Source organism: Gymnoscopelus microlampas (genome assembly GCF_963454915.1).
Source record: "Gymnoscopelus microlampas genome assembly, chromosome: 10".
Classification (NCBI taxonomy): domain Eukaryota; kingdom Metazoa; phylum Chordata; class Actinopteri; order Myctophiformes; family Myctophidae; genus Gymnoscopelus; species Gymnoscopelus microlampas.
In genome coordinates, this window is record NC_139947.1 from 11,634,282 (window position 1) to 11,661,685 (window position 27,404).

The 27,404-nt window shown below is 46.0% G+C and overlaps 1 protein-coding gene across 4 annotated transcripts in view; it reads right to left on the reverse strand.

Annotated features, from left to right (window-relative positions):
* LOC311053472 (nuclear receptor coactivator 3-like) overlaps window positions 1-27,404 on the reverse strand; it is a 95,039-nt gene that overhangs the window by 16,512 nt on the left and 51,123 nt on the right. For 3 of the 4 annotated variants that reach the window (XM_084069012.1, XM_084069013.1, XM_084069014.1), the window contains exons 3-17: window positions 26,269-26,376; window positions 24,485-24,645; window positions 20,251-20,351; window positions 19,435-19,609; window positions 15,933-16,121; window positions 14,815-14,901; window positions 14,004-14,144; window positions 12,792-12,939; window positions 11,822-12,390; window positions 9,709-10,952; window positions 6,401-6,533; window positions 4,485-4,673; window positions 3,505-3,741; window positions 2,869-2,974; window positions 2,044-2,215 (exon numbers count right to left, since the gene is read on the reverse strand). In XM_084069012.1, the coding sequence (XP_083925138.1) occupies window positions 2,044-2,215; window positions 2,869-2,974; window positions 3,505-3,741; window positions 4,485-4,673; window positions 6,401-6,533; window positions 9,709-10,952; window positions 11,822-12,390; window positions 12,792-12,939; window positions 14,004-14,144; window positions 14,815-14,901; window positions 15,933-16,121; window positions 19,435-19,609; window positions 20,251-20,351; window positions 24,485-24,645; window positions 26,269-26,360 (3,744 nt within the window). In that variant the 5' untranslated portion in view covers window positions 26,361-26,376. The remainder of the gene's footprint in view (window positions 1-2,043; window positions 2,216-2,868; window positions 2,975-3,504; window positions 3,742-4,484; window positions 4,674-6,400; window positions 6,534-9,708; window positions 10,953-11,821; window positions 12,391-12,791; window positions 12,940-14,003; window positions 14,145-14,814; window positions 14,902-15,932; window positions 16,122-19,434; window positions 19,610-20,250; window positions 20,352-24,484; window positions 24,646-26,268; window positions 26,377-27,404) is intronic. The other variant, XM_084069015.1, reaches the window with a different exon arrangement.

Sequence of the window (27,404 nt, forward strand, 5' to 3'; positions counted from 1 at the left end):
TAAAATAAAACAAACCAAAAAGACGCCAATAACCCCTGTCTTATAAAAACTGCCAAAGTGGGTCGGGGTTATCTGACATGACAGGCTGTGCCACTTTGTTTTTTGTGCTTTCTGCCGTGCGATGTGCTCGCAGCCAAGTCTTGACATAAGGCTCTGGATTCCAGGACCTGAGCGGAGGTCCATATGTCTAATAAACATCAGAGCCGACACACGTTCTGTTCTGTATGTAGTCGCGAACGGAGTGATGTTATTATGAGGTTCAATGTTCATCAAACTAAAGCCGCACACGCATTCTGCCGAGCTGCATGGAATGAGCATATTACAGTTAATAAGGGGTACAAGTGCAGCTGGTACCCTTCTCCCTCCACATTCTATGTAGGCCTAGGCATAGTCCCTAAAAGCATTCACTGAAGATTTTTCGAAATCTCACCTGCACAACCCAATATTATGCTGTTGTTACAAATGTAATGCAGTAAACATGAACGTAGCGTTAACCGTGGTGATGTGTTGGATAATATTCACCCGCAGCTGGTTTTAACGAGACAGCAGCGTATATGAAAATGCTTCACAGATGATCCGATCATCTTTATTTTTAAATTGATGATGAAAGCCGCACACGCAAAATGGGGGTCCCCAATATGGTTATTTTGGGGGGTCATGGCCTGAAAAAGATTGAGAACCCCTACTTTGATGCATCTCTCTCTCTCTCTCTCTCTCTCTCTCTCTCTCTCTCTCTCTCTCTCTCTCTCTCTCTCTCAGAGAGAGACCTTGTCTTTGTACAGAGAGACAGAGAGAAAGAGACTTTGTCTTTGTATAGAGAGAGAGAGATAATTAACATAACCGGTTTAGCGATGAATAGACTGGACAAGGAGCACATGTCGTTGAAGAGTTTTTTGGTTTGCAGTTTACTTAAGTAAAAATATCAATACTGCAATGTAGAAGTAGCCTACTCTGTTACGAGTAAAGTATATATAGTAGGCCTATATTATATTAATTTCTCTCTCTCTCTCTCTCTCTCTCTCTCTCTCTCTCTCTCTCTCTCTCTCTGCCAAAAATAGACTAAAATGTTAGAAAATAGAGTTGCATCGCGACTCTTTGTGGACTTGTAGATCAGATTTTTTTGCCTATTTAATAGCCACGCTGAAATTGCAATTGCATCTGAACAAATAGCCTGCCTTGATAGACCCCCCCCCCCCCCCCCCCCCCCCCCCCCCCCCGCTCAAAGAAAGAGACACACGGCATAAGTGCACACACAGAAAGCACAGAACGTATGACCCCAGTATATATTAAATATATATATATATATATAGTGCCACTGAACCACCACCACAGAAATACAATTTGTCAATTCAAATGAGCTATTGGCAAGAGAAAAAAATACGTTTATTTTCCCGTCTCGTTTTAACAATTAAGACGTTAAAATTAAACTAATGTTAAGCTCAGCATCATGCTATCTAACTTTATTTGCTTAATATTTTGCTTAATATAAATGTCACATCTTGTACTGTAAGCAACAGACAGGATCTTTCTCTGTCTTTCTAGGAAAAACAGTGCCTAAAAACCCCAAAACAAACAATTTTGCTATTCAAATGAGCTATTGGCATGATAAAACATACGTTTACATTTTCCAAAGCAAGTGTCAAAACATAATACAAAAGTGTAAAGTAATGTATGTACAGTTTGGAGAGGATATACAGTAACTAGTAACAAATATATTCTTGCTGTCTGCTGTGGGCTGTAGGCAGCTGTAGGCAGTAGACCGCTGCTGCCCCTAGTGGCACAGAGTGGAAATCATACATGCCCTGCATGAAACGCATGAGAAGAATGAAAAAAAACGACAAAGTCAATGGTCACCCACTGTATTTAAGTTCCTATTTATTGTTATCGCAAAGAAATGAGTTTTTTCAAGTTTTTTTTTTACGTGAAACTTTTTTATATTAATGTTATATTATCAATATAATCGTAATATTTTGCCAATTATTGGGGGGCCCACTTGCAATATCCTCACGGCCCACATTTTTAGGAAACCTATGCCCTCCTAACCTGGCTGACGAGGTCAGGGATGCCCAGGGCTCGGTCTATCTCCTCCAGAGCGATGCCGTCCGTGTTGTTCAGCAGAGAGTCCAGCTGGTCCAGTAGCGCCCGCTCGTCGCTCTGACCCTCGCTGGTGGTGGGGGGCACCAGGAGTTCATCCAGGGGGTTATTAAACTGACGCCTGAAACACACACACACACACACACACACACACACACACACACACACACACACACACACACACACAGCTTTTAGCGCCAACTGCTAATTTGTCTCAGTTTGGTTCCAATTACAATTTTACAATTTAGCCATTTAGCAGATGCTTTCCTCCAAAGTACAAGGTCAGACTTATGCTACATTCACACTAAAAGCGACAAAAGCTACAAAACGACCGAGCATGGTCAGCTACTCATGTCACGGTCAGCAAGTCGTTGCTCAACACATGTGTCCTGGTGTCGGAGGCTCTGTGCGACAAGCGGAAACAATATAAAGGAAAATATAAAGGCTAGGCTTAAAAAGGGAACAGGGCTGACGATTTTTTTTTTCACCCTTTACACAAGCAGGAGTCGTATGGAGAGAGAAGGGGAGAAGAAATGGTGAAACAAAAACATATGATTGATTGACGTGTGACCTGTCGCTTTGTTGCTGCTAATGTCAACGCAGCATAAGCACGATGAACCTTAGTCAATCAATGACAAAGTAAGTGGTCGAGGTTGAGGAATTGAGAGTGCTTAGAAAACTAGTGCACAATAACTACAGTACAAAGTAACTACAGTACAAAGTAAGCGTAAGAAGTAAACCTGGATCTAAATAACTAGGAAGTGCATCACTGACCTGTTTCCGTCCATGCCCATCACGTTCTCTGGCCAGGATGGAGACTGACTGGGTTGGCCCTGCTGGCTGAAAGGGCTCATGCCCATACCCATGTCCCCTGAACCACCTAAAGAAATAACACTACGCAATCAGGGCTAATATATTGACAATATATAATATATATCTTATCTATTTTTTTTTACCTTAGTGGAGTATTTACAATGTTCAATACTTTTGCTTCTACTCCATTACATGTTCGAGGAAGATATTGTACTTTTACTCCACTACGATTATTTGAAAACTTTAATTAATAGTTACTTTTTAGATTTTTATTACTAAACATACATTAACCACTTATAATCTATATTTCGGCTATTTGAAAATAGCTTATCTACAAGTTCGAGCTTGTATTCAAAAGTTTTTATAGATTTTGAAAACTTGAAATGGGACATCCTGCATAATGAGTACTTTTACTTTTGGTTAAGTATATTTAGCTTTAAGTATATTTTGATGCCAATACTTTTGTACTTTTACCAAAGTAAATTCTGAACACCAGACTTTCACTTGTAACAGAGTATTTCTACATTGTGGTATTGACACTCTTACTCAAGTAAACATTTTTTGAGTACTTCTTCCACCACTGTGACGTAGACGTACCCATATCCATGAGCTGCTGCTGCAGCATGGACCTGGAGCCGGGCACGCTGCTGGAGCGGCTGACCATGGGTCCCCCCATCATGCCCTTGGCGTTGCCGTAGTCCATGCCGGGACGGGGGATCATGGAGGGGTGCCCCGCCGAGCCCACGGGACTGGCGCTGGAACGGGGCATCCCCCACTCCACTGACCCCCCCATCGGGGACCTCTGGGGAACCATCGCCCTGTTCATTGGTCCTCCTGGAGAGAGACAAAAAAGAAAAAACAAAAAGGGGACAAAATGTGGTCAGTAGGACATTGTGTTGAAAGCACAATGACAGTTACCTTTGCCATGATGTACCCGTTGGCTAGAAATTGATATTTCGAAAATATTCTCTACATTTTCTTTTTCATTGCACAGTGAAACAACTCTCAAAACTAACTTTTGTAGAACATAAAACGAACTTCATTGGGAGCAGCTAGGGGTTCAGTCAGTGTGACTTGTTTAACCCATTAAGACCCCCGGAAAAGCAAAGATTTGAGTTACAAATGTTTGCTTAAAAAAAATAATATATATATTCAAAGATTTGCACAAATTTTCAAGATGTTTCAAAAATATTTTTCATAGCTATAAAGCTATGAGCTTGTATATCTGCTATTTTTCAATAGCCAAAGAAATCTTTAATGACACAGATGCGTTCCCGGTCTTAATGGGTCAACAGATGTTTAAGCTATAGAAATAGTTACCGATTAGCTTATCTGAACGATAAACAAAATCGTATTTCTAATATATTCAAGGAGGGTTTGTCCCCAGAGTGCTGAAAAAGAGCACAGAATAAGAATATACCACATTCACATGGTAGGCCATTTTAACTCTTACAAAATGCCACCCCAACGGAGTGAGGTTTCCCAACCCCCCTGAGAATAACATGGACGTGGTATAAATAATGATCAATGAGTGAGAGAATTACGTTAGAAATGTGCACTAAAAAACTTCTAGTTACTTGTTCCAACGCCTCTTGGACACAGACCCATGTTTCCCGGGTAGCCGTCGGGGCCGCCCATCACGTTCTCCTGCTTGATGAGCATGGGGCGTCTCCCCCCCACTCCTCCGGGTCCCCCCATGGGCTTCCCGTCCACGGACATGGCCCTCTGGAAGGGTCCGCGTGGCCCCGGAGCCATCCCAGGACTCCCTGTATATACAATGAACGTGAAGAGAAAGAAAAAATAAATCTTCATTCACATGCTTTTCAACATCCCCCTAAAACGGGGGTCTTCAACAGGGCACCCCTAGGGGATCCTCAGAGTTACTACAGGGGGGACGCCAAATCTTTGTGTGATATATATATATTTTTTTACATTAACCACTAGAATTCCTTTTCTGAGGAGAACTTTAGCCAAAAATAGCAGATCTACAGGCTATTTTTGGCAAAGAGGTATTAGGTGTAGAGGGAAAAAAGAGCAGACAGAAGTTTAATCTGAGACACAATTTTATACAATATAGAGGGAGTCCCTGTCTCATCTCTCTCTCAGCTAGGTGGTCCTTGGCATGAAAAACGTTGAAGACCCCTGCCCTAAAAAACTAAATGTAACCGTGGGTCGTATATCTATGTGCAGGCCTTGAGTCTGCTTTACTAGAGCTCCTGCATTGGGATTGGGCTCCTGCAGGTCCAACGCAAATCCCATGCATGGGCAGTTTTTAAAAATGCTTTAACCCATTCAATCCGACCATTATTTTATACTTTGGCTATTAGTAAATAGCAGATACACAAGTTCATAGTGTGGCACTACGAGCTTGTAGATTTGCTTTTTTTTTTTTTATCGTGAAAATGTGTGCAAATCTTTGAAAATATATTTTTTAAAGCAAACATTTGTAGAATATTTTTGTTCCAGGGACCTCCAGAAGCAAAGATTTGAGTTACAAAATGTTTGCTTTAAATATGTATAAATGTTTTAAAATATATATTCAAAGATTTACACACATTTTCACTATTTTCTTTTCAAAAATAGCAGATCTAATTCTGCAAAAAAAAAAAAAATGCCAAAGAAATCTAAACTGACACAGATGCGTTCCAGGATTGAACGGGTTAAATCGGGGCAGGAATGGGCGGTAATGAGAACCCTGTGGGTCCTTCCCACCATAAAACATGATGTAGCGCTACACCACCTGAAGCATGCAACAGTGTGGGTGGAGCAACAGTTGCAGCATGGTGGAGCACAGAAGCTGCAAAGAAAATCAAAAGCAGGAGATCCTCGGGCGGTCAGAAATTGACTGTGGGCGGTCAGGAATGAAACCATTGTGGGGAACTGGTGGGAATGGACCGCAAATCCAAGTGGGAGTGGGCGGCAGCCAGTGGTGTAAAGTAACTCAGTACATTTACTCAAGTATTGTACTTAAGTACAGTTTTGAGGTATTTTTTACTTTGCTGGAGTATTTCCAATTTTCAGTACTTTTACTTCTACTCCAGAACATCTCAGAGGCAAATATTGTACTTTTACTAGTCCACTACAATCTTTTGAAAACTTTAGTTACTAGTTACTTTGCATATATGAATTATTATATCATAAAACATACATTAACCACTTTAGCCCTATTTAATACCTGGGCCATTTGAAAATAGCCGATCTACAAGCTCACAACGCGTCGCATCGCGACGCGTTGTGAGCTTGTAGATCTGCTATTTTCAAACATTTTAGTACTTTTACTCTTGGTACTTAAAGTACATTTTGATGCCAACACTTTTGTACTTTTACTCAAGTAACATTTTGAACACAGGTCTTTTACTTGTAACAGAGTACTTTTATAATGTGGTATTGCTACTTTTACTTAAAGTAAAACATCGGAGTACTTCCTCCACCACTGGCGGCAGCAGGACTATAAGAGAGTGCAGGGCTCTATACTGCCTGCTTGCGTGCTTACCCTGCATACCGTCATCACCGCAACCCTGGGGCTTGTTTCCTGCATCGCCAGCTGCCCCCCCTCCGGCCGGGTCGGGGTAGAACTCGGAACCGGAGCCCCTCAGACCTCCTAAGATAGACTCCAAGTTGTCCAGCTGTTAAAGGACGGCAGATAGAGAGAAAAAAGAGACACGGTCAACACATGAAAGTCAAGCAAAATTCACATTATAACGAGCTTCGTAGTGCACAGCAAAGTCCTCAGTGATAAGTTTAACCATTAAGACGGGGAAGTACGCATCTGTGTAACCACTTTAACCTTTATTTTAAACACAAAAATAGCAGATATACTGTACAAGCTCATAGCGCGGCACCGAGTGCCGCGCTATGAGCTTGTAGATCTGCTATTTTTGAAAAATCGTGAAAATGTGTGCAAGTCTTAGAATACATATTTTTTTAAAGCGAACATTTTTAACTCAAATCTTGGCTTCTGGGGGTCCCTGGAACAACATATTTTGAGATGGGGGTCCGTGGCCAAATACATCTAATTTGCGGCTTCCTTTGAAATAGTCTGAGAACCACTTATATAGCAACATACGTTTTTTTCAGAAAACTGTTAGGATTAAGAAGACATTTTGTAGAATCGGCCTCAGGTCTTAATGGATTTACCACAAAAATGGTAAATTATGCATTCATATTCATTGACCCGTTCACACGCCGACGGCAGAGGTAACCATGCAATGCACCAACCTGCTCATCCAGAGCAGTGAGGGGTTCAGTTGTCAAGAAGAACACTTTCACGCTAACTAACAAAGGGGGAGCCGGGGATCGAATATCGAATCGGGAACCTTCCGATTCCCAAGCTGCCACTCCTGAGCCACTGCCGCCCACAACCACATGAACCACGTGCATAGCGTTGTTAATTTGTAGATTGGCTATTTTCGGTGAAGATATTTGGTGTGACTCCGGTCAACTAGATATATATATGGTTTAAGTGGTTGATTTATCTTCTAGGTCTCTCAAGGCCTCAGGCCTTTCGTTTGAGGACGGTAACGTTAAAGTTTATTGACAGAGTTTATTGATGGGTTCGAAAGTTTAATACACAGCAGCACACTCGATACTCACTGACGGCCTAAAAAAGGTGGACCTAATGAAAAGGACATCCCACCGGAAAAACACTACGCCTTTATTGCGCTTTATTTCACCGTTGTATTATAACTGGTCCCTGCACCCTATCCAGTCAACGTGGTTCTCCTAATAAAGCGGGGGAGGGACGTAATTGTTTGCAGGTTAGATATGGCTGTCATTAGACAAACATTCACATAGTCAGCAGACTAATTGCTGACACAGCTACATGAGGAACGCCACATCCACTGAGACGGGTTTGGCTCACAATATTTGTGAAATGGTGCTACTAATGGGAGATTTGTGTTGGAACTGTGTTGGGTCGTTATCAGCAGAGTGCAACCAGTTCACCACCCTACAACTAGATGCTTCACAGTAAAGCCCTGCATTTGGTTTGGGTCCTGCAGGATTGAACGCAAATATTGCGGGAGAAGGTAGTTTTTGAATAGCTGCGGGCTATGGCCGGTCTTAATTGTGGAAAAGTGGAAAATCGAAAATAAAACGTGTTTTTAAAAACACTAAACAAAAACCCACACAGTCCCGCTATAAACCTGATGTAGTGCACCTGAAGCATGCGTGGTTGTGTTTCGGTTTATTTTAGCTCGATATGGACACATTTATCTTATGGCTTAATGTAGAGGACAATGTAATTTAGAAACGCTGTTCCCGACAGGTATGTGCATAATGCAGTTAATTCCAGCAGGAGTGGGACTAAGAAAACGGTCCCTAGCAGGGCTCTACCTCAGAGTTCAAATAAACACTGAGGACTCAGAGACCTGCAGTGTAGGTACAGTATATATAACTAGACGCGTCGCAATTCCGGGGAAATTGCAGAGTGTGGTTGCGCCGACGCCGGTCGCGGGTCGCGGCCGCCGGGACTCGAGGAATACGCCGGGAGGAATAACGTCGGAGGCTGCGCCAATTACATTGTGTCGTCACTCCTGAGATCGCTTGCGTTTCATTTTGAGAGGATCGATCCCCCCAAAATAAGGTTTTTGCATCAAACGGTTACATTTTGAGCATTCGTGGCGCCCCCTATGGATCAAAGTAGAAATGCTTTTGGGGATTGGTTTAGTATACCACCCTCGACATGTGATTCAAATTTGGGATTGACCGGACGTTTCGTTTGTGATTTATGGCATTTTTGGTCAAACGGGCCCCTCCCGCTAACTTTGGAAGCCATTTACGGACGAACGGTAAGGACAATCAAAATGCCGTTTGGATATCTTTACCGCATGGGTCCATAGATCATGTGTACCGATTTGTGTGAGATTAGGACAAAATTTGAAGGAAAAGGAGCAAAAAGTGTGTTTTGAAGGAAATTCAAAATGGCGGAAAATATATCCTGACGCAAATGGGCGTGGCCTATATGGGGAGATGCGTCGGGACCCAAGGAATCCAGGTGAAAAGAAATTTTGATTTTACGAGCTACGGTTCAAGAGTTATAGGCCAAAAGGTAAAGTGGGCTGTTATAGCGCCACCATGTGGCCGATTGGTGTAATTATTTTTCTAATAATTTTGGACTAAATTATGAACCTCCCTTCCAAATGTGGTAACTGTAGCTCTTACGGTTTCTGAGAAAAAAATACTTGAATGGGAGTTTTTGCAATTCCCATTAAAGTGGATGGGGAAATTTAATGCACAAATAAATCAATATCAAAAAATCTATCCTGACGCAAATGGAAGTGGCCTATATGGGGAGATGCGTAGTGACCCAAGGAATCCAGGTGAAAAGAAATTTTGATTTTCGGACCTACGGTTCAAGAGTTACAGGCCAAAACGTAAAGGGGGCTGTTATAGCGCCACCATGAGGCCGAATGGTGTGATATTTTTTTCAATAATTTCGGACAATATTATGAATTATCCCTCTAAATCTGACAACTCTAGCTCTTACGGTTTCTGAGAAAAAAATACTTGAATTTGAGTTTTTTCACTTTTACATTAAAGCGGATGGGGAAATTTAATGCACTAATAAATCAATATCAATAAAACTATACAACCAATCCCTTAGCAAAATACAAGCGCACGATTCCCGATTTAGACGGTCATTTTGACATATGGCACATCATTGGGGGAAAAACTGTGGGAGGAGTAGCGTGCCAAAGTATTGTTTATCTAGAAATAATAAAGAGGGACTAGTACTATAGTCTGGTTGCCCTGTTAGGGCAACCACACTAATAATATAAAAAAAACAAGTGATGATCTCACCTCATCGGGTGGCTCCGACTTGATCTTGCTCTCAGGGTGTTCCGACGTGGGACCAGATCCGGGGCCGCTCCGCGGAGGGCCGCACGGGGCCCCCGGGGGGCCCTTCCCCTCCAGCTCCTCAGGCTTAGGCTTGACGTCCACCGGCTCCTTGGAGTCGTCCTTGTTGAGGAGGTAGTGGAGCAGGGCGTGGGTCTTCTCCTTCTTGGGGCTGTGCTGCTCCTGCTTGGGCTCCAGGATCCCCGCCGGCCCCGGGCCGCCGCCGCCACCGCCGCCTCCCCCCGCGGAGGCCCCCGCCTCCCCTCCCTCCTGGGACGCTCCCAGCGTGACCTTCCCGGTGGCCTCGGCGGTGATCTTGGCCACCTCGTCGGGCGTGTTGCCGTTCTGCAGGAGCTTGTGGAGGATCTTGTGCTTCTCCTGCAGCGAGGCGGTGTACTGGGCCGAGGACATGGCCGCCGCCGACACGCCCCCCGGCCCCGTGGCCTGGCCCTGATTGGCCGAGGCGGCCGAGGAAGAGGAGGAGGAGACGCCGGTGGACGAGGGGCTGGTCATGCCCCCGGTGGAGTCCTTGCCGTCGGGGCCGCCCGCAGGCGCGTTGTTGCCGCCGCCGCTGGCGGACGGGGGTGGCCCGACCGGGCCACTGCCACCGCCGCCGCCGCTGCTCATTCCCAGCTCCTCGGTCGGCGAGGTCAGCAGCTGCAGCAGTTTCTTGTGGCCCTTGCTGTCCGGCAACCTCCGGGGGGGATCGGAGCTCGCCGCGCCCGCCTCGCCGCCACCTCCTCCTCCTCCTCCTCCTCCTCCTGCTCCTCCTCCTCCTCCCTCCGCAGACTCTTTAGCCGCCGCAGCAGCCTGGCTGTCTGGTCGCTCCGCAGCGCTCTCGGCCTGGGGATGCTGATGCTGCTGCTGGTGGTGGTGGTGGTGATGGTGCAGGGGGTGGTGGTGGTCGCCGGACCCGGGACCCTGCAGGCCTCCTCCTCCCCCCCCTAGGGGGCTTTTGGAGCCGTCCTGGCCCGGTTTGGTGGGCTGCTGAGCGCCGGTGGGCTGCGGCCCAGAGGAGGAGGAGGAGTGCACGCTGGGGGAGCTGTCCGGCTTGTGGACGGGGGACGGCGAGGTGAGGGTGGAGGGCAGCGAGCTCCCCACGCCCTCGCTGATGGCCTGGAGGGCGTTCAGCGAGCTGCTGGAGAAGGTGGTGTTACAGGCCCCGCCCCCTCCGCCAGCACCAAGGCCACTCATGGGAGAGTGAAGACCTAGAACACACACACACACACACAATAAATAAATACACTATAAATAAATACGACTCGAACCCTAATGGACCTGTGAAATTAGTTCTGAGATCCGATTGGCTCTGAGATATTTCGAACCGAACCCCTACTGTTGTGTCATGTATTGACCTGACAAACCTAATCATTATAATTGCTATTAAAAATGTCGTAGCAGCCTACAATAAGAGACACTGAAATCAGATTGCACGTGTTCACCTCAATGAAGAAGGAATCCATGATTGCATACCTTTGATTCCATGAAGGTATAGTTTGATCCGCTTTCCCAGCTCAGTAAACTCAGCTGGCCTCGCACGCATGCGCTTGCTCAACTTTCTCCCCCCCTTATTTTTGCGCTGCAGTAATCTGATGCTACGGTAGGTCAGCCTAATCATCACGCAGAACTTCATGCTGTTCTCTCCTGATCAGCGCTGAGTCCAGGGTCTTCGGGTATTACACATAACATAACCACTCCCCGAGGTAATAGAATCTGAACCGACCGGTCCCAGACCCAATTGGCTCTATGCACAGCAGCCATATTGGAAAGAAATTGGCCCTCTTCTTACTTCCTTCACAGGTGTTACCAATGATACTAATGGGTATATACTAAGGGCTCTGTTCCATTCAGGTCAGGGTGCTGATATCGTGCATGTTGGCTCACTAGAAACACTCCATTTTGGTTCCCAAATGGCCCCTTATGGTGGGTGTCTAACTCTGAGAGTTATGGGGGTCCTTGAAAATAAGACAACCAATATGCCACACTAAATGGAACAGAGCCTTAATTACTATCATTGGTAACACCTGCATAGAGCCTATTCACCCATAATAAAACGTGGACCCAAACCCTGACGTACCGCCCGGTGAGAACTGGCTGGCTCCCATCTTGGGGCTCCCTCGGTTGCGGGGCGACATCAGGAGCCCCTGCTGGGGGGGTCCGCCCATGCGGGGGCTCCCCGAGGGGCTGCTCATGCCGCCGAGTCCGAAGCCACCGGCGCTCTGGAACGGGGGCTGCTGTGGGTGCTGTGGGTGCTGCTGCTGCTGCTGCATGGCCGGGTGGCTCATCCCACCCATGGGACCCATCTGGTTCATGTGTCCCATCTGGTTCATCTGGTTCATCTGCATCATGCGGTGGCCCATGCCACCTCCTCCTGGTCCTCCTGGTCCTCCTGGTCCTGGTCCTCCTCCTCCTCCTCCTCCTCCTCCGCCGCCGTACATGGCTCCCATGTGCCCCATGTGACCTTGCTCGTTCATGCCAAACCCCCTGTTCATGCCGCCACCACCCATGCCACCCATGGCCATGCCTCCGCCGGGGTTCATGTTCATCTGGGGGTTGGGGTTGGGCCCCCCTCCCATGCCCTGGGGCGGCCTCATGGGGCCTGGCATCATGCCTCCGCCCTGGGCAGAGCGGTACCCGTTGGGCTCCCTGTGCAGGAGGACGGAAGACAAGCGTTAGATTTGGAGGAAAAGTGTGCAATGAAGCAATGTTCCTTAGAGCGCAGATGTAGTGCAGGTTTTGACAAAAATACCAATAAATAAGTGTGTGCGTGTGCGTGTGCGCGTGCGCGCGTGTGTGCGTGCGTGCGTGCGTGCGTGCGTGCGTGCGTGCGTGTGTGTTTGTTAGTGTGTGTGTGTGTGTGTGTGTGTGTGTGTGTGTGTGTGTGTGTCTAGATTCTAACCTCTGCAGTAGATGTGTGTGTGTCTAGATTCTGACCTCTGCAGAAGATGCGTGCGTGCGTGCGTGCGTGCGTGCGTGCGTGCGTGCGTGCGTGCGTGCGTGCGTGTTTGTGTGTGTGTTTGTGTGTGTGTGTTAGTCTAGATTCTGACCTCTGCAGCAGGTGAGTAGAGATGAAGCCTTGCGGTTCGTTGCTCATGGGGTGACGGTACAGCTTGCTCTTGGTCTGGGCAGTGACCGGCGTGCCGTCGGACAGGGAGAAGCGGTACAGTGGGGTCTCAGCGTGACCCTGCAGGAAGGCTGGGGGAGGGACACACACACACACACACACACACACACACACACACACACTCTGATCACATCAACATACACTGGCCACCAATCAATCACCGCGATACAGTATGAAATGGTTACAATGGAGATCAATGCCAGGGTATTTGGCACTGCTACTCGTGGGATTGAAATGTTGGCTGTTGCATCAATCATCAACAGGTGAGTGCGTGTGTGTGTGTGTGTGTGTGTGTGTGTGTGTGTGTGTGTGTGTGTGTGTGTGTGTGTGTGTGTGTGTGTGTGTGTGTGTGTGTGTGTGTGTGTGTGTGTGTGTGTGTGTGTGTGTGTGTGTGTGTGTGTGATTTATTACCTTTGTAGGTAATCAACTAAATCGATACCTACCTCACAAGGACATTGTTCTGGTCCCCAGAAGGATAATTTTTAGATTCCGGTTAGGCATTCAGGGATTAGGTTTAGGGTGAGGGGTTAAGGTTATGGTTAGTTTTAGGGTTAGGGATAGGTTGGGTAATGCGTTAAATACATTCATTACACGGCTAGGTTGAATGCTTGATTCTGATTGGTCAATCACTGAATTCAGCGTTGTGTTATTTCTGAATAATGACCGATGAGCTCTATAACAGACGGCTGTCTAATCAAAGGCTCAGAGCACCTGCTGCGCTGCTAACATAAACACACAATGTAATTTACAGCTATGCCTATACATTGCTCTCAAGAATGTTTTTGAGAACATTTGAAGCGAGAAATAGACGATGCAATAACCGAAAATTGATTCTATTTGATCAACACTTCCTTGTTTTCCGAGGCAACCGCGTTACACTGGGCGGACGGCCAGCGCAACACTTATGGAATATTTTAATTACTGTAAGCAAGCAAATACTTTGTTTTGTTGTTACTTTTGGGTCAATTTATTCATTTATTTATTAAGTAGCCGTGTAATAAACGGGATTGTCGCCACGCCGGTAGTTGTTGAGAAAAACTCCCTTCAATTATCCCTTACATCCTTTTTTAAAAGAAGATAAAAACACAAACACTCTGTGTGCGTGCATGGGTGCATGCATGCGCCTCCGGCCCACCTTCATGATAGTGGCGTTTGTGTGACCAGGGCTGTCCATCGCTGTGTTGAAGGAACATCTGGATGCATCTTCTCAGCAGATCCTCCCAGCCTGGACGCATGGAGGAACGCAAGGAGTTCTGATCGATCTGGATCAGCTTACCTGGAGGAAAGACGGGACCCGAAACAAAAACCAGAACCAACCCAGAGGGATTAGTAGAACATATAGAATATATATGTAGGGGTGTAACAGAACCCATTTAGACCTGTTTAACCTATGTCTTAATACCTTTCAATCCGGGACAACATCTGTGTCATTTTAGATGTTGCTGTATACATATAGCAACATTACTTCTTTTTGGAATAGACATTTTTCAGAAAAAGGTGTTTTTTAGAATCGGCCTCAGGTCTAAATGTATTAATCAAACTAATCAATTATAATCGATTTGCTATATAAAATCTCTAACAAAAATCTGTCTCCTTGATTATTCGATTAATCATGCCATCGATAGAATAATCGACAGTTGCAGACCTAGTACTTATAGAATATGGTTGCTGTCAGGCAGAAACCCCATATCTCCGTATTTGAATGTTTTTTTTTGTAAATTAATGCCCTATTTCGTCTCACTACAGAGTCACACAAAAATAGCAAAAATAGCTGATTTTTGAACTTGTAGATCTGCTATATATCATTTTTTTTAAATCCTGAAAATAAACCGTTTTGGACATATGAGGTTTCCACCCAGCAGCGGCGCCATCATTGTACGTATTAATGGTGTGGATTCTCAGTGTTTTCTCATGCTGCGTTGAAGGTAATAAGCCGGTTATCTCACCTGAGAGCTCGTGTCTGGTGTTGAAGCTCTCGGTTCTCTCCATGGCGGTGACGCGGCGCGCCACGCAGATCATGCACGACTGGAGGTCTGAGGGAGGGAAGGAGGCAGCACAGAGTCAGCACAGCTTCTCATACATACATTTCTATAAGAAGGTGTGTGGGTGTGTGGGTGTGTGTGTGTGTGTGTGTGTGTGTGTGTGTGTGTGTGTGTGTGTGTGTGTGTGTGTGTGTGTGTGTGTGTGTGTGTGTGTGTGTGTGTGTGTGTGTGTGTGTGTGTGTGTGTTGGCAGCAAGATTTGTGAACTGTTGCGATAAAAGAAGGTTGCCCAATGGAATACAAGTTCAACCACCCTAAGGACAACTAACCATTGTGTTTCCTGCACTATCTGTACAGAGTGGACCTCTGACATAAACCTACTGCACATATAAACGGAGCTGCTACCTTTAAACACATTGGAAATATGTGGCTTTTTTGTATACTATTTTTAAAAAATTGTCCCAAAAGTGACTGCAAAAGATTGCTGCTATTTGTTTCAAAAAGCATTATACCTTTGCCAACATGTTTATATAACGTCATGCCAATAAAGCACATATGAATTGAATTGTGTGCGTGTGTGTGTGGTGTGTGTGTATATCACTATACTTGTGAGGACCAAATGTCCCCCCCAAGTATAGTAGAATTTGCGAAATAGACGTTCTGAGGACCGTTTTCCCGGGGCTCACAAGAGAAATGTTTGTTTTATGGTTAAAAAAAAGATTTTTAGAGACACATTTACAATTAGGAAAAGACTCAGGTTGGGATTAGGATGAGACATTTAGGGATTAGGTTTAGGTGTTGGAATTATAGTTAAACATGATTTATAAACAGTTATGTGCCAGTGTCATGCACCAAAAAATAGGCGATCTACAAGCTCACAACGTGTCGCAGTGCGACACGTTGTGAGCTTGTAGAACTGCTATTTTTCGGCTTTAGGCTAAAATGCCCCAAAATTATAAAAATGTTGATGTCCTCACAAGTATAGTAATACAGACGCGTGTGTGTGCGTGTGCGTGTGTGTGTGTGTGTGTGTGTGTGTGTGTGTGTGTGTGTGTGTGTGTGAGTGAGAGAACATCTGCTCACCTTCTCCCTCCTCTATCATGGCCTTGGGCTGCGTGAGGGCGAAACACTGCATGGTCTCGTAGCGCGGGCCTCCTCCTGGCACCTCCTCCATGGGGCCGTGGGGGCCGTGGCCAAACTTGACCAGCATCCGACACGTGAAGGTGTGGCTCTTCTGTCGCACCGCCTCGCCGCCCCACGACACGCCATTTACTGTTAAAAAAAAAAACAGAACGATACGCGATATCAAGATAATGTGTGTAAGCAAAACGCTGACAGATGACTCACAATAACACAATAAGCTGCACTCATAACCTACAGGGCTTCAGAGATTCATATTCAATGCATGCAGCAAATGGATACAAAGGTCTAAACAAACAATATTGGATTGTTTACGTTCTCGCACACACACACACACACACACACAAACACCCCCCCTCACCTTCAAAACACGCACAAGAACACATGAGAGCGCACACACACACACACACACACACACGGTCGGACGCACGCCCGCCAGCCCGCTTAACCACACCGCAACATGTATTTTCCGTCTTAAATTGAGAAGCAGAAGCCTCCCCTCCCGTTCACACTCCGGGCTAAATGGACCATGGGATTAATGGAGCCAACGTGTCGATTTCCAATATCTCTGCCTCTTCCCTCTGCTCTGTGGCGGGCAGGGGCCACGGACACTCCGCCATCTATCCTCATTTAGACCCTGACTCCTCATCAGAGTGTACACAGTCACACACACACACACACACACACACACACACACACACACACACACACACACACACACACACACACACACACACACACACACACACACACACACACACACACACACACACACACACACACACACACACACACACGCACAGGCTCTGAGCGGGTCACCTTCACATGGGAGAGGGAGGGGAGCGGAGGGTGGGGTGGGGTGGCTGTTGGAGGATGGCAAACTTCAGTGAGGCGTCCAACTCTCCTCCAAGGTCTGTGCGAGAAGCGTTATCAAACCCCAGGGCCTTGAGTCGGCCAGGGGGGGGGGGTTCCCGCTCCGCCAGGTGGAGGGAGGATGCGGGGGGGACGAGGGACGGGGGGGGGACGAGGGGGAGGGGGGTGTTACCAGGAGGCTTAACTGATAGTGAGAGGTGATTTAACAAGGCCACGGGAGCCTCCCCTCCAAAAGCTGACAGAGGCAGGAGAACATGGCCGCCAAGACCGACATCTCTCCCCTCAGACACAATTAGACAGCAGTGAGGCAAGACGCGGGGGGGGGGGGAGAATAGGAGTCGGAAACGAAAGCGTACTGTGTGTGTTGCCTCAGTGTGTGTGTGTGTGTGTGTGTGTGTGTGTGTGTGTGTGTGTGTGTGTGTGTGTGTGTGTGTGTGCGTGCGTGCACGCGTGTGTGTGTTGAACTGTAGTTGCCGTGGTCAGTGGTCATCCTACAGGAATGTGCACAGAGAGCGTATTTCATTCATGGGTCCAAAAGATAATGAAGGGGAGAGAGCAGCACACAACGAGGCACAATAAGAGAGAGAGAGAGAGAGAGAGAGAGAGAGAGAGAGATGCTGTAGACAGAGAGAGAACAGAGGGAGAAAGAGAGAGTGAAGAGAGAGAGAGAGAGCTAAGAGATAGGGAGAGATCAGAGAGAGAGATAGAAAGAGAGAGGGGGAGAGAGAAAGGGTTGAGAGAGCAAGGGGGGGAGGATGCGGTGAAAGAAATGACAACCGCATTATTCAACATAGTGGGTTGCCATATTAAGTATGAATGAGGGTGAGAAAGACGGGAGCCGAACGGGGAAGGAGGAGACCGCAGGACAGAGAGGAGGAGGAGGAGAGAAAGAGGACAGACGGGGCCGTCAGAAGTTAAGGATGAAGAGCGACAGAGGGAGGGAGGGAGGCGAGGGGACGTAGGGACAGGAAACGGGAGAGAGGAAAGAGTAGAGTTCGAGAGAGAGTCGTGTCAATGACGCGTTAGGAGTCGCTGCTTAGGAACACTGCTGGGCCAGTTAATCGAGTAGCAGGTTCAGCTGAGCACACATATCCATAATTAATCAGCTTTATAAATAGTGCTCCTGGTGTGCATGCACGCGGCACACACACACACTCACAGGCACGCACTCACACACACACACACACTCGAGCAAGCGCGGGCACGCGGACGTCAAGATATGCAAGCTCATTACAGTCAGGAGCATGTAAATCAAAACACAGACGCTTACTCTCGCAAATGCTCAGCGACACGTGACTACACACTGACAAGAGAAACAGACCTGGGTATACACATACACACACACACACACACGTTTGTAGCACTATACCTGTGAGGACTTCAACATTTAAGGACTGCATTGAACGCTGAAATTAGCCGAACAACAGACGAAAAATCTAGCCGATCTACAAGCTCACAACGCGTTGCCGCTGTGAGCATCAGCACACAACTACTAAGCATAAAACATGGACAACTCTAACCCCAACCCGTAATCCTAACCTCTAAATGTCTGATCCTAACCTGAATCTGTTCCTAATTGTAAGCCCTCACAAGTATAGTGATACAAGTACGCCCACACGTGCATATATCCATAATATTCAGCAGTGAGAGGTTTCCAGATGGGCTCAGGCCTGTTCTACACTGTCTGGACCACTGAGTTTGACTGACAGCTCCTCTACGCTCTGCCTGCTTAGCAACGTGTGGGTGGGGGGGAGGGTGGGGCTATACTGAACGCACGTGTGTGTGTGTGTGTGTGTGTGTGTGTGTGTGTGTGTGTGTGTGTGTGTGTGTGTGTGTGTGTGTGTGCGAGAGGATCCAAAAAGCTCTCATACACTTGAACAGGCCTCCCCAGGTGCTCCTCATTAGAGAGGAGAGGGTTATGAATAAATAACTTGTATGTGTGTGTGCGTGTGAGCATGTGTGTGTGTGTGTGTGTGTGTGTGTGTGTGTGTGTGTGTGTGTGTGTGTGTGTGTGTGTGTGTGTGTGTGTGTGTGTGTGTGTGTGTGTGTGTGTGTGTGTGTGTGTGTGTGTGTGTGTGTGTGTGTGTGTGTGTACAGTGTGTGTTTATGTTTATGTGCTTGTGGGTGTTGTAACCTCTTAAAAGTTCTCTCTGTGCCTCATCCCTATGGGAGATGTCAAAGAGAGAGTTCTGTTGACTAGGCATAGCAGCACTGCTGTGTGTGTGCGTGTGCGAGCGTGTGTGTGCGTGCATGCATGAATGCGTGTGTGTGTGCTCAAACATTTTCATGTCAAGGACCCCCAAACTTATATGTATTTGGCCGCCGACCCCCATCTCAAAATATGTTGTTCCAGGGGCCCCCAGAAGCAAAGATTTGAGTTAAAAATGTTCGCATTAAAATAATATATATTCAAAGATTTGCACACATTTTCACGATTTTTCAAAAATAGCAGATCTACAAGCTCGTAGCGCGGCAATTTTTGAATAGCCAAAGTGTGCACGCACACACACACACACACACACACACACACACACTCACGCACGCATGCATGCGTGCGTGTGTGGTTCTGTACCGTTGTTCTTGGGCAGGTTCTTGTGGAACTCCTCCCTGTCGTCGTCGTGCAGGATGTTGTAGACGCTGGTGTTGATCAGCTCTTCCTGCTTGTACTGCAGGTACTGCGTCACGTTGTCCGAGACAAACACAATGCTGCCCTCCCGGTTCACCACAAACAGGAAGCCGTCCAGCGCCTGCCAGGACAGGACAGGACAAAACGGCAGGAAGTCAGCCAACGCAACAGGCCGATCGGATCGGCGGAGTCGAAGGCTTGGCCTATCGATCGGCAGAGGGAAGGCGGCGAAATATGGCTGGGCAGTTAACCGAAAATATATCAAAACCGATATTTAGAACCCATGACCGACTTAATCTTGCTCATGTAGACTAATCGAGAAACATTTTTTTTTTTTGTAATCCAATTTTCTATTGACTTTTTATTTTTTCACAGAAAGTTGTGACGAGAAACTGTTTTTGTTTCAATATAATCAACAAATCGAAACAGAAACATTCTAATAGTTTTTTTTATATTCGACTAAATCGATTAGTCTGAGTACTTGACCATGTAACGAGTACCACTTAACCATGTAATATACTTTGTTGTACAATGGTGGCGTACAAAAATGGTGAACACAGCCGATCTACAAGCTCACAACGCGTCACATTGATTAGTCTTTTTAATAATTGTTAATTCATTGAAATTGAGGCAAAAGTTTGAAACAATCGCAAAAATTATTTGAAGTCATATTGCCCAGTCATATTGCCCAGTCAGACCGACGGCGAAAATTCCCAAAGTCCGACGGCCGTCCAAACGGAGCGGAATTACGGGCTCTCTCACCTGCAGCAGAAGCGGGCCCAGGTGGTCCTTGTCGATGACCCCCTGACCTGTGGAAGACACGTCCGACTTCTGGACATCGTCATCGTTGGACGAGGCTTTCCCTGTTGGGAACGCGGGAAGGAAGGAGAGCATGATTAAAAAAGGACGGACGCCCATTTACAACATCAGCAAATGTTCTCATCCATCCAACTTCCCTGTAGAAACCCTAACCCCTTACAAGAAGAACAACAGCAAATGGAAGGCAACGACAAAAAAAAGATACCTGGAGCTACTGCCAGTCACCTTATCCGCCGGCCATGCCCAGCAGGGGGCAGCGTTTCTCAACATTCCCTATTGATTAAAACTACAGGTGAGAGGAAGAGAGAGAGAGAGAGAGAGAGAGAGAGAGAGAGAGAGAGAGAGAGAGAGAGAGAGAGAGAGAAGAGAGAGAGAGACAGCCGGCGGCAAAGCAGGTTTCTCTGAGGAGCCTGTCAGGCGGGGTAGAGAGGGCTGGGAGCATGTGGTGCAGGTAGCAACCGTCCTCATGCTTTATATTCAGTGTCAGACTCTGAGGGACTGTCTGGTATAGGCTGGGGCTGAGAGAGAGAGAGAGAGAGAGAGAGAGAGAGAGAGAGAGAAGAGAGAGAGAAGAGACTCAGAGAGAGAGAGAGACTAAGGGAGGCTGTAATGGTGCAGCCTGGGCTGGGGCTAAGGCACCTGAATTAATGGAGGGTTGAGAGTCAGAGATGGAGAGAGAGCGAGGAGAGAGAGAGAGAGAGAGAGAGAAAGAGAGAGAGGACCAGGGCAAAGAGATAGAGGAACTGGGGCCGTGGACGTGTGGATGGATGCTGGGGCCTGTGCTGCTGTATTAATGCAGGGTTGGGTCTGAAAAAGGAGTCTGGGGCTGCTAGGCTACAGGAATCATTCCATCTGATTAGCTCCCAGGGGGCAAAGATACCCACACAAAGAAAGAAAGAAGAAAAGAAAAAAAAATCACACACAGCCATTGCTGTCTAACCACCACCCAGGCACTCTGAAGGCAGGTGGAGAAGAGAAAGAAGAGGAAACGAGAGGACGGAGAAGAGAAGAGGGGGAAAGAGAAAGTGAAAGACCGGAGACAGAGAGAGAGTGAGTGAGAGAGAGAGAGTGAGGGACGGCAAGAATGAGAGAGAGAGCGAGAGAGAGAGAGAGAGAGAGAGAGAGAGAGAGAGAGAGAGAGAGAGAGAGAGAGAGAGAGAGAGCGATAGAGCGAGAGAGCGAGAGAGAGAGAGAGAGAGAAAGGGAAAGGGGGGCTATGCTTCATCGGTTCACTCAATATCTTAAGATGCTGGGAGCAACCTGAAGATGCTGCACCTCATCATGCCGCAATACCGATGAGACATAGTAAAAAAAAAAAATGCAGGCAAGAGGAGGAAGTGGAGGAGAGACTGGAATACATTAAGTAGAAAGGAGAGAGGGAGGGAGAGAGGGAGGGAGGGGGACCGAGAGACAGAAACAAAGAGCAAAATGAAGATGGCAGACAGAGAAATTGAAAGTGAGAAGAGGAGAGGCGGAACAGGTATGAAGCAAGAGGTCTTCTATCTAAACCCCAATGTCTTCACTTCCTGTAACTATAGCAACGTGCCAGCAGCCAGTCAGAAGCGGCAGTATAGCCTCTTCCCCTTCCTGTAGGGGTGGCAGCAGTGCTGTGTTCCCACAACAAACAACCAGGTAGGTAGCTATACTGTAACAACGGCTCCCCTCCTCTTCACGCTAACCTCAGCGTGCGTGGTCACAAGGCAAAGGCTGGGTTATCCAGTCTGCACTGGTAGAACCCAAGCTGATACAACCAGCATTTGTGGGCATGTTAAACTGAAGGCAACATTCTTTACTGTGGCAAAGGGAGACCAATTCACAAAAGAGGACAGGGCTATGACAACAGCAGCTGTAATCAATCTAATAATTTGGCGATCCAGCTAAATAGATGGATTAAATTACCTGCACACCTCAATTAAACAGACCATGGCGAGGCCAGCATACAGCTGTGCATGCTTGTTGAGTGTGCACATGCACGCACATGCACACACACACACACACACACACGCACGCATGTGCAGTACGAAGGGACTAGTGACAGGCGCTGCCAATGTTTCCCTCCCCAAACATAAACAGTCGAGGCTGTGAAATTGCTGGGAGATGAATGAGTGATTCGTCCTTGCACCTGGACTCTGAGAGGAGTCACATGTTGTTTAAAGGGTTGGGTGGAGCTGACTCCCAGCTGGACCACAGCTGCACCCCCACCCCGCTCTGCCTCGCTCTAGTCTCTGACTCCACAGTCTCGCAGTAGCACCGGGGCTGCAACTATCCATTATTTTCTCAGCAATAGGCTCTATGCACAGCAGCCATATTGGAAGGAAATTGGGCATTTTCCGTACTTCCTTCACAGGTGTTACCAATGATACTAATGAAGGCTCTGTTCCATTTAGTGTAGCACAGTGGTTCTCAAACTTTTTAATTTCAAGGACCACCATAACTCTGAGTGTACAAATGGAACCAAATGGACCCGTATTTGTACACTCTCAGAGTAACACATCCGTAAGGGGCCATTTGGAACCCCCTCAAGGAACCATGAGGGTCCCAGGACCACACTTTGAGACCCACTGGTGTAGCAGTGTTTCCAGTGAGAACAACATGCACAATATATCAGCACCCTGACTCTGTTTGACCAGAATGGAACAGAGCCTTCATTAGTATCATTGTTAACACCTGTAAAGGTCTTTACAATTTGCTTGCTGTGCATAGAGCCTATTATTCTATCAAGAATCAAGAGGGTTTATGTGTCACTCGCTCTTACAGGTACAAGCAGCGAAATGTTGGTGTGACATGGTCCGTAAGACCGTGCTAGTAATACAATACACACAAGATAATACAGGATTCTAAGGAAATAAAAATAATACTTTTTTGATGAATCTAATAATATGAGCCGAAACAAAAAATATAATACATTTTGACTGCCTCCAGGCACAACAATCTATGTATGGGCAATAACGGGGCTTCTGTCTTTTTGTATGCAAGATCATTATGGATCTTCTCAATGTTTATTTCACACATTCCAATCAAATGATTACCTTTGTAGTAATGTTCAGAGTAATTCATAATACACCATGCAACAGCGTTGCTTCCTTGACAAAACAAACAGATAAGGTATCCACACCTTGCATTGCGACGAGATGATAGCTTCTAAATCTGTTCTTTTTGGGAGGCGATGCAGTCAAGTATTTTTTTTTGTTTTCTGACTGTTGTGTCTGTTGTGGGTTTAGGAGACCAGAAGTAGGACGTGAGTGAGTCTCTTAATTCCAAAGGAGAACGACCACAGATCACTTTGCCCCATTGTCAGTGAAAGAATGTAGGACGCATTCTTCACAAGCCACATCTGAACATTGACACTAAAATAGATTTTTTTCAGACAGACAAACCAGGAGGAAGTTATCGTTGTTCGAGACCTGTGTGTGTGTCAGCAACACACCGGAAGTGTGTACCCTAGCTGGAGCCCTCATTCAATGTCATTTTTTATTATGCTTGCACCTCGTGGTTCTCCAACACCTCAATGTCACTAAAAACTAAGCTTCAGGCCTTCAAAAACAAACTCATATGACTACTACTCGGCCTAAAGCCCATGACCCACCTAACACACTTACACAAAGAAGCAGACAGGGTTAAGCAATTATGATTTTTTTTTTTTTTATCTCGAACATTTGTCCAAATATTTGAATATATATTTTTTAAAGGGAACAAATCTTTGCTTCTGGGGGTCCCTATTACAAAATATTTTAAGATGGGGGTCCGCGGCCAAATACATTAATTTTGGGTGGTCCTTGACATGAAAATGTTTGAGCACCACTGATATAGAAACATAGGTTTTTCAGAAAACATTTGTAGAATCTCAGGTCTTTTAAAAGGATAGTTCACCCAAAAAAAATACTTTTTTTAGTCACCCCATGGAGACTTGAATTCATGGTGTTATCCATGAATTCAAGTCTCCATGGGGTGACTGATCGATAGAAAAAATCTATAAAAAGGAATGAAAAGGTTTGAGAACCACTGTGCTACACGAAATGGAACAGAGCCTTCATTAGTATCATTGGCAACACCTGTGAAGGAAGTAAGGAAGAGGCCCAATTTCCTTCCAATATGGTAGCTGTGCATAGAGCCTATTGTTGAGGCGTGGGATTGGCCATCATATCGATATATATCAAGGATCTTTGACGCTACTCACCCTGCTCTTTGATCTGCCGGATCTGCCGCACCGTCTCTTTGAGGATGGCACACTTGTCGGGCTTGACGTTGAAGCTGTCGATGTCGCTGAGATTGGCGGAGATCAGCTCAGCCAGCTCCTCGATGTACTTGCTCTCCTGCTCTCGCCGCCTCCTCTCACACCTTCAGAGGGACAACAACGTGCGGGAGGTGAGGACATCTGTACGGTGACTTCTATTCAAACGCTGTGGTGTTCTACTGCAGTGGTTCTCAACATCCAGGGACCCCCAGTGGGTCCCTGTGGAGGTTTCAGGGACTATCAATCAGCAAACTGATTGATAGTTAGGAGCCAAATGGACCCACAGGGTCTGTAACTCAGAGAGTGTAGTACATTCTTAGAGTTATGGGGGATTTAACTTTAAAACACTTCTGGGGTCATTTTCCCATCTACTCTGACTTTTGTGTGCACCACAGATAGTTTTAAAGTTTCTTTATTCTATATTTAGATATTTTATATTCATTTGATCAGACAAGCCCCTCTCCTACAGTATGTGAGCCCATTCAACTTGAAAAACACACATCCCTGCTCCTGGGGAATGATATTGTCCTTCTAATGAATGGGGAGATTAGATAGTTTACGATTAGATCGTTCCATGCATGGATTTCATATATTTCATGCGTGGACTCCTTGATGCAACATTAAATTAGAAAATATTAACAATGAAATAACTTTGAAAATAAAAAATAAGGTAATAATAATAATAATAATAATAATATATCAGACTTATATAGCGCTTTTCTTAGTTCCCAAAGTCGCTTTACAAAACAAATCCAAATAAACAACTTTATTAGGAGGGAAAAAGTGAAAAGGCTAAAACACTACGCTAAGACATCAGGGGTCTTCAATGTTTTCAGCCCAAGGACCCCCTAGCTGAGAGAGAGATGAAGTAGGGACCCCCTCTATATTGTATAAAATTGTGTTTTAGATTCAACTTTTTGGGGCGGTGTAGCCACCCCCTATAAGTGAGTTTTGGACACCGACCAAAAGATTTGTATACCCCCTAACCCTTCCATTGTTAATGCAAATCGATACTTTTGCAAAGTCAGCCAATCACATTACAGCTAGTGTCATCACCACTAACTGTAATGTGATTGGCTGACTTTGCAAATGCAGGACTGTGATTGGCTAGCGAAACACATGACACATGTGCAGCCCTATGAATAGCAGTATGGACTTTAAAAAAAAGTCCATCATGTTGTGATGACCACACACCGCCCACTTCACACTGGGTGTGATTTTTTTGTTTACGTTTACTGTTCTTTTTTCCCTCTACACCTATACCTCTTTGCCAGAGGGCGAGAGAGAGCGAGAGGGAAAGAAAGAGAGAGAGAGAGAGGGTTATCATTTTATTGTTCCGTTTTATTGCATAGAGTTCTTTTATATTACAGCTGTTTATACCTTAATCGCTTTGGCAATGTTGTTGCAAAACTTCAATGCCAATTAATTTACAAAACAAATCCAAATAAACAACTTTATTAGGAGGGAAAAAGTGAAAAGGCTAAAACACTACGCTAAGACTAAAAAGCAAAAAAAAGATTTGGTTTGAGTTAAGCAGGGAAAGCAAGTCTGAAAAGGTGGATTTTGAGGGAGGCTTTGAACACGGCAAGGGTGGTGGGCGGCTTTGATGTGAGGCGAGAGTGGGTTCCAAAGGGAGGGGGCTGCAACTGAAAAATCCCCGTCACCCCAGGTGCGTTTTTTTTTTTTTTTGGGGAAGGTCTTCTTTGTCTGCACACGATGGTACTCACCCCAGGCCAGGTGTGTCGCAAGTGGAGAGCTTGCGTTTACGGTTTTCAGAGCTCAGAGGGTCCATGGATGTGTCCCCCAGTCCACTCATCATGTACACATATCAGCACCTGAAGGGACAAGGACAAACACACAGGGGACAATTACAATAATGCCGACACGTCAAATCCTTAGTGTTCCATTTTGTTCCATTAACGTTCTGTTAACGCCAAAGACCGTACAGTCTTTGGCGTTAACGCTGCCTGCAATCTCCTACCCGGGGATTCGAACCCAGCACGAGAGACCACATTTCTACCACTCTACCAAGAAGAAATCCCCCACTTGGTCAGGGGAGATATTGCGTTATGAGTTTCAGGCAGTACTATTTATCATCCAGAATAGGTGTCCTACCCGACACCAGGGTCAAAATGTCTCAATGGAAGAGTAGAGAGAGCTCCTCCAAACACTGCAGATAATACATACTCTACCAAAGAGATTAGTTCAAATAATGTTTTATTCATTATAATAAGTTCTGGATTGCTGCTTTTATTTAACACTGGGATGTCATTGAGTAACTCCTGGTAGTAGGTAAGGCCTACATCAGGGGTCTTCAATGTTTTCAGCCCAAGGACCCCCTAGCTGAGAGAGAGATGAAGTAGGGACCCCCTCTATATTGTATAAAATTGTGTTTTAGATTCAACTTTTTTTGTTTACGTTTACTGTTCTTTTTTCCCTCTACACCTATACCTCTTTGCCAAAGGTTTGGCTTTTTTTGGCTAAAGTTCTCCTCAGAAAAGGGATGCTAGGGTTCAAGTGGTTAAAAAATCATATCACACAAAGATTTGGCGGACCCCCTGTAGAAACTCTGAGAACTCCCTAGGGGTCCCGGACCCCCTGTTGAAGACCCCTGGCCTACATGATAAATCGTCGAAAATTCAAATCTGGAAAGAATTGTCCTTATGAACTCGATGAAGAAATGCATCTGCAGACATTTCAAAACAAAGGCAACACACTGAACGTCAGGCCAATGTGAGATTATATCATCAAATCATATTCATTCTGCATGTGCAGTCTGCCAGCTCCTTGGTTGACAAAGCAGGCTCATGCATTGTGTTTGGGTATGTGTGCACTGTGCATGTATGAATGCATGTACTGTATG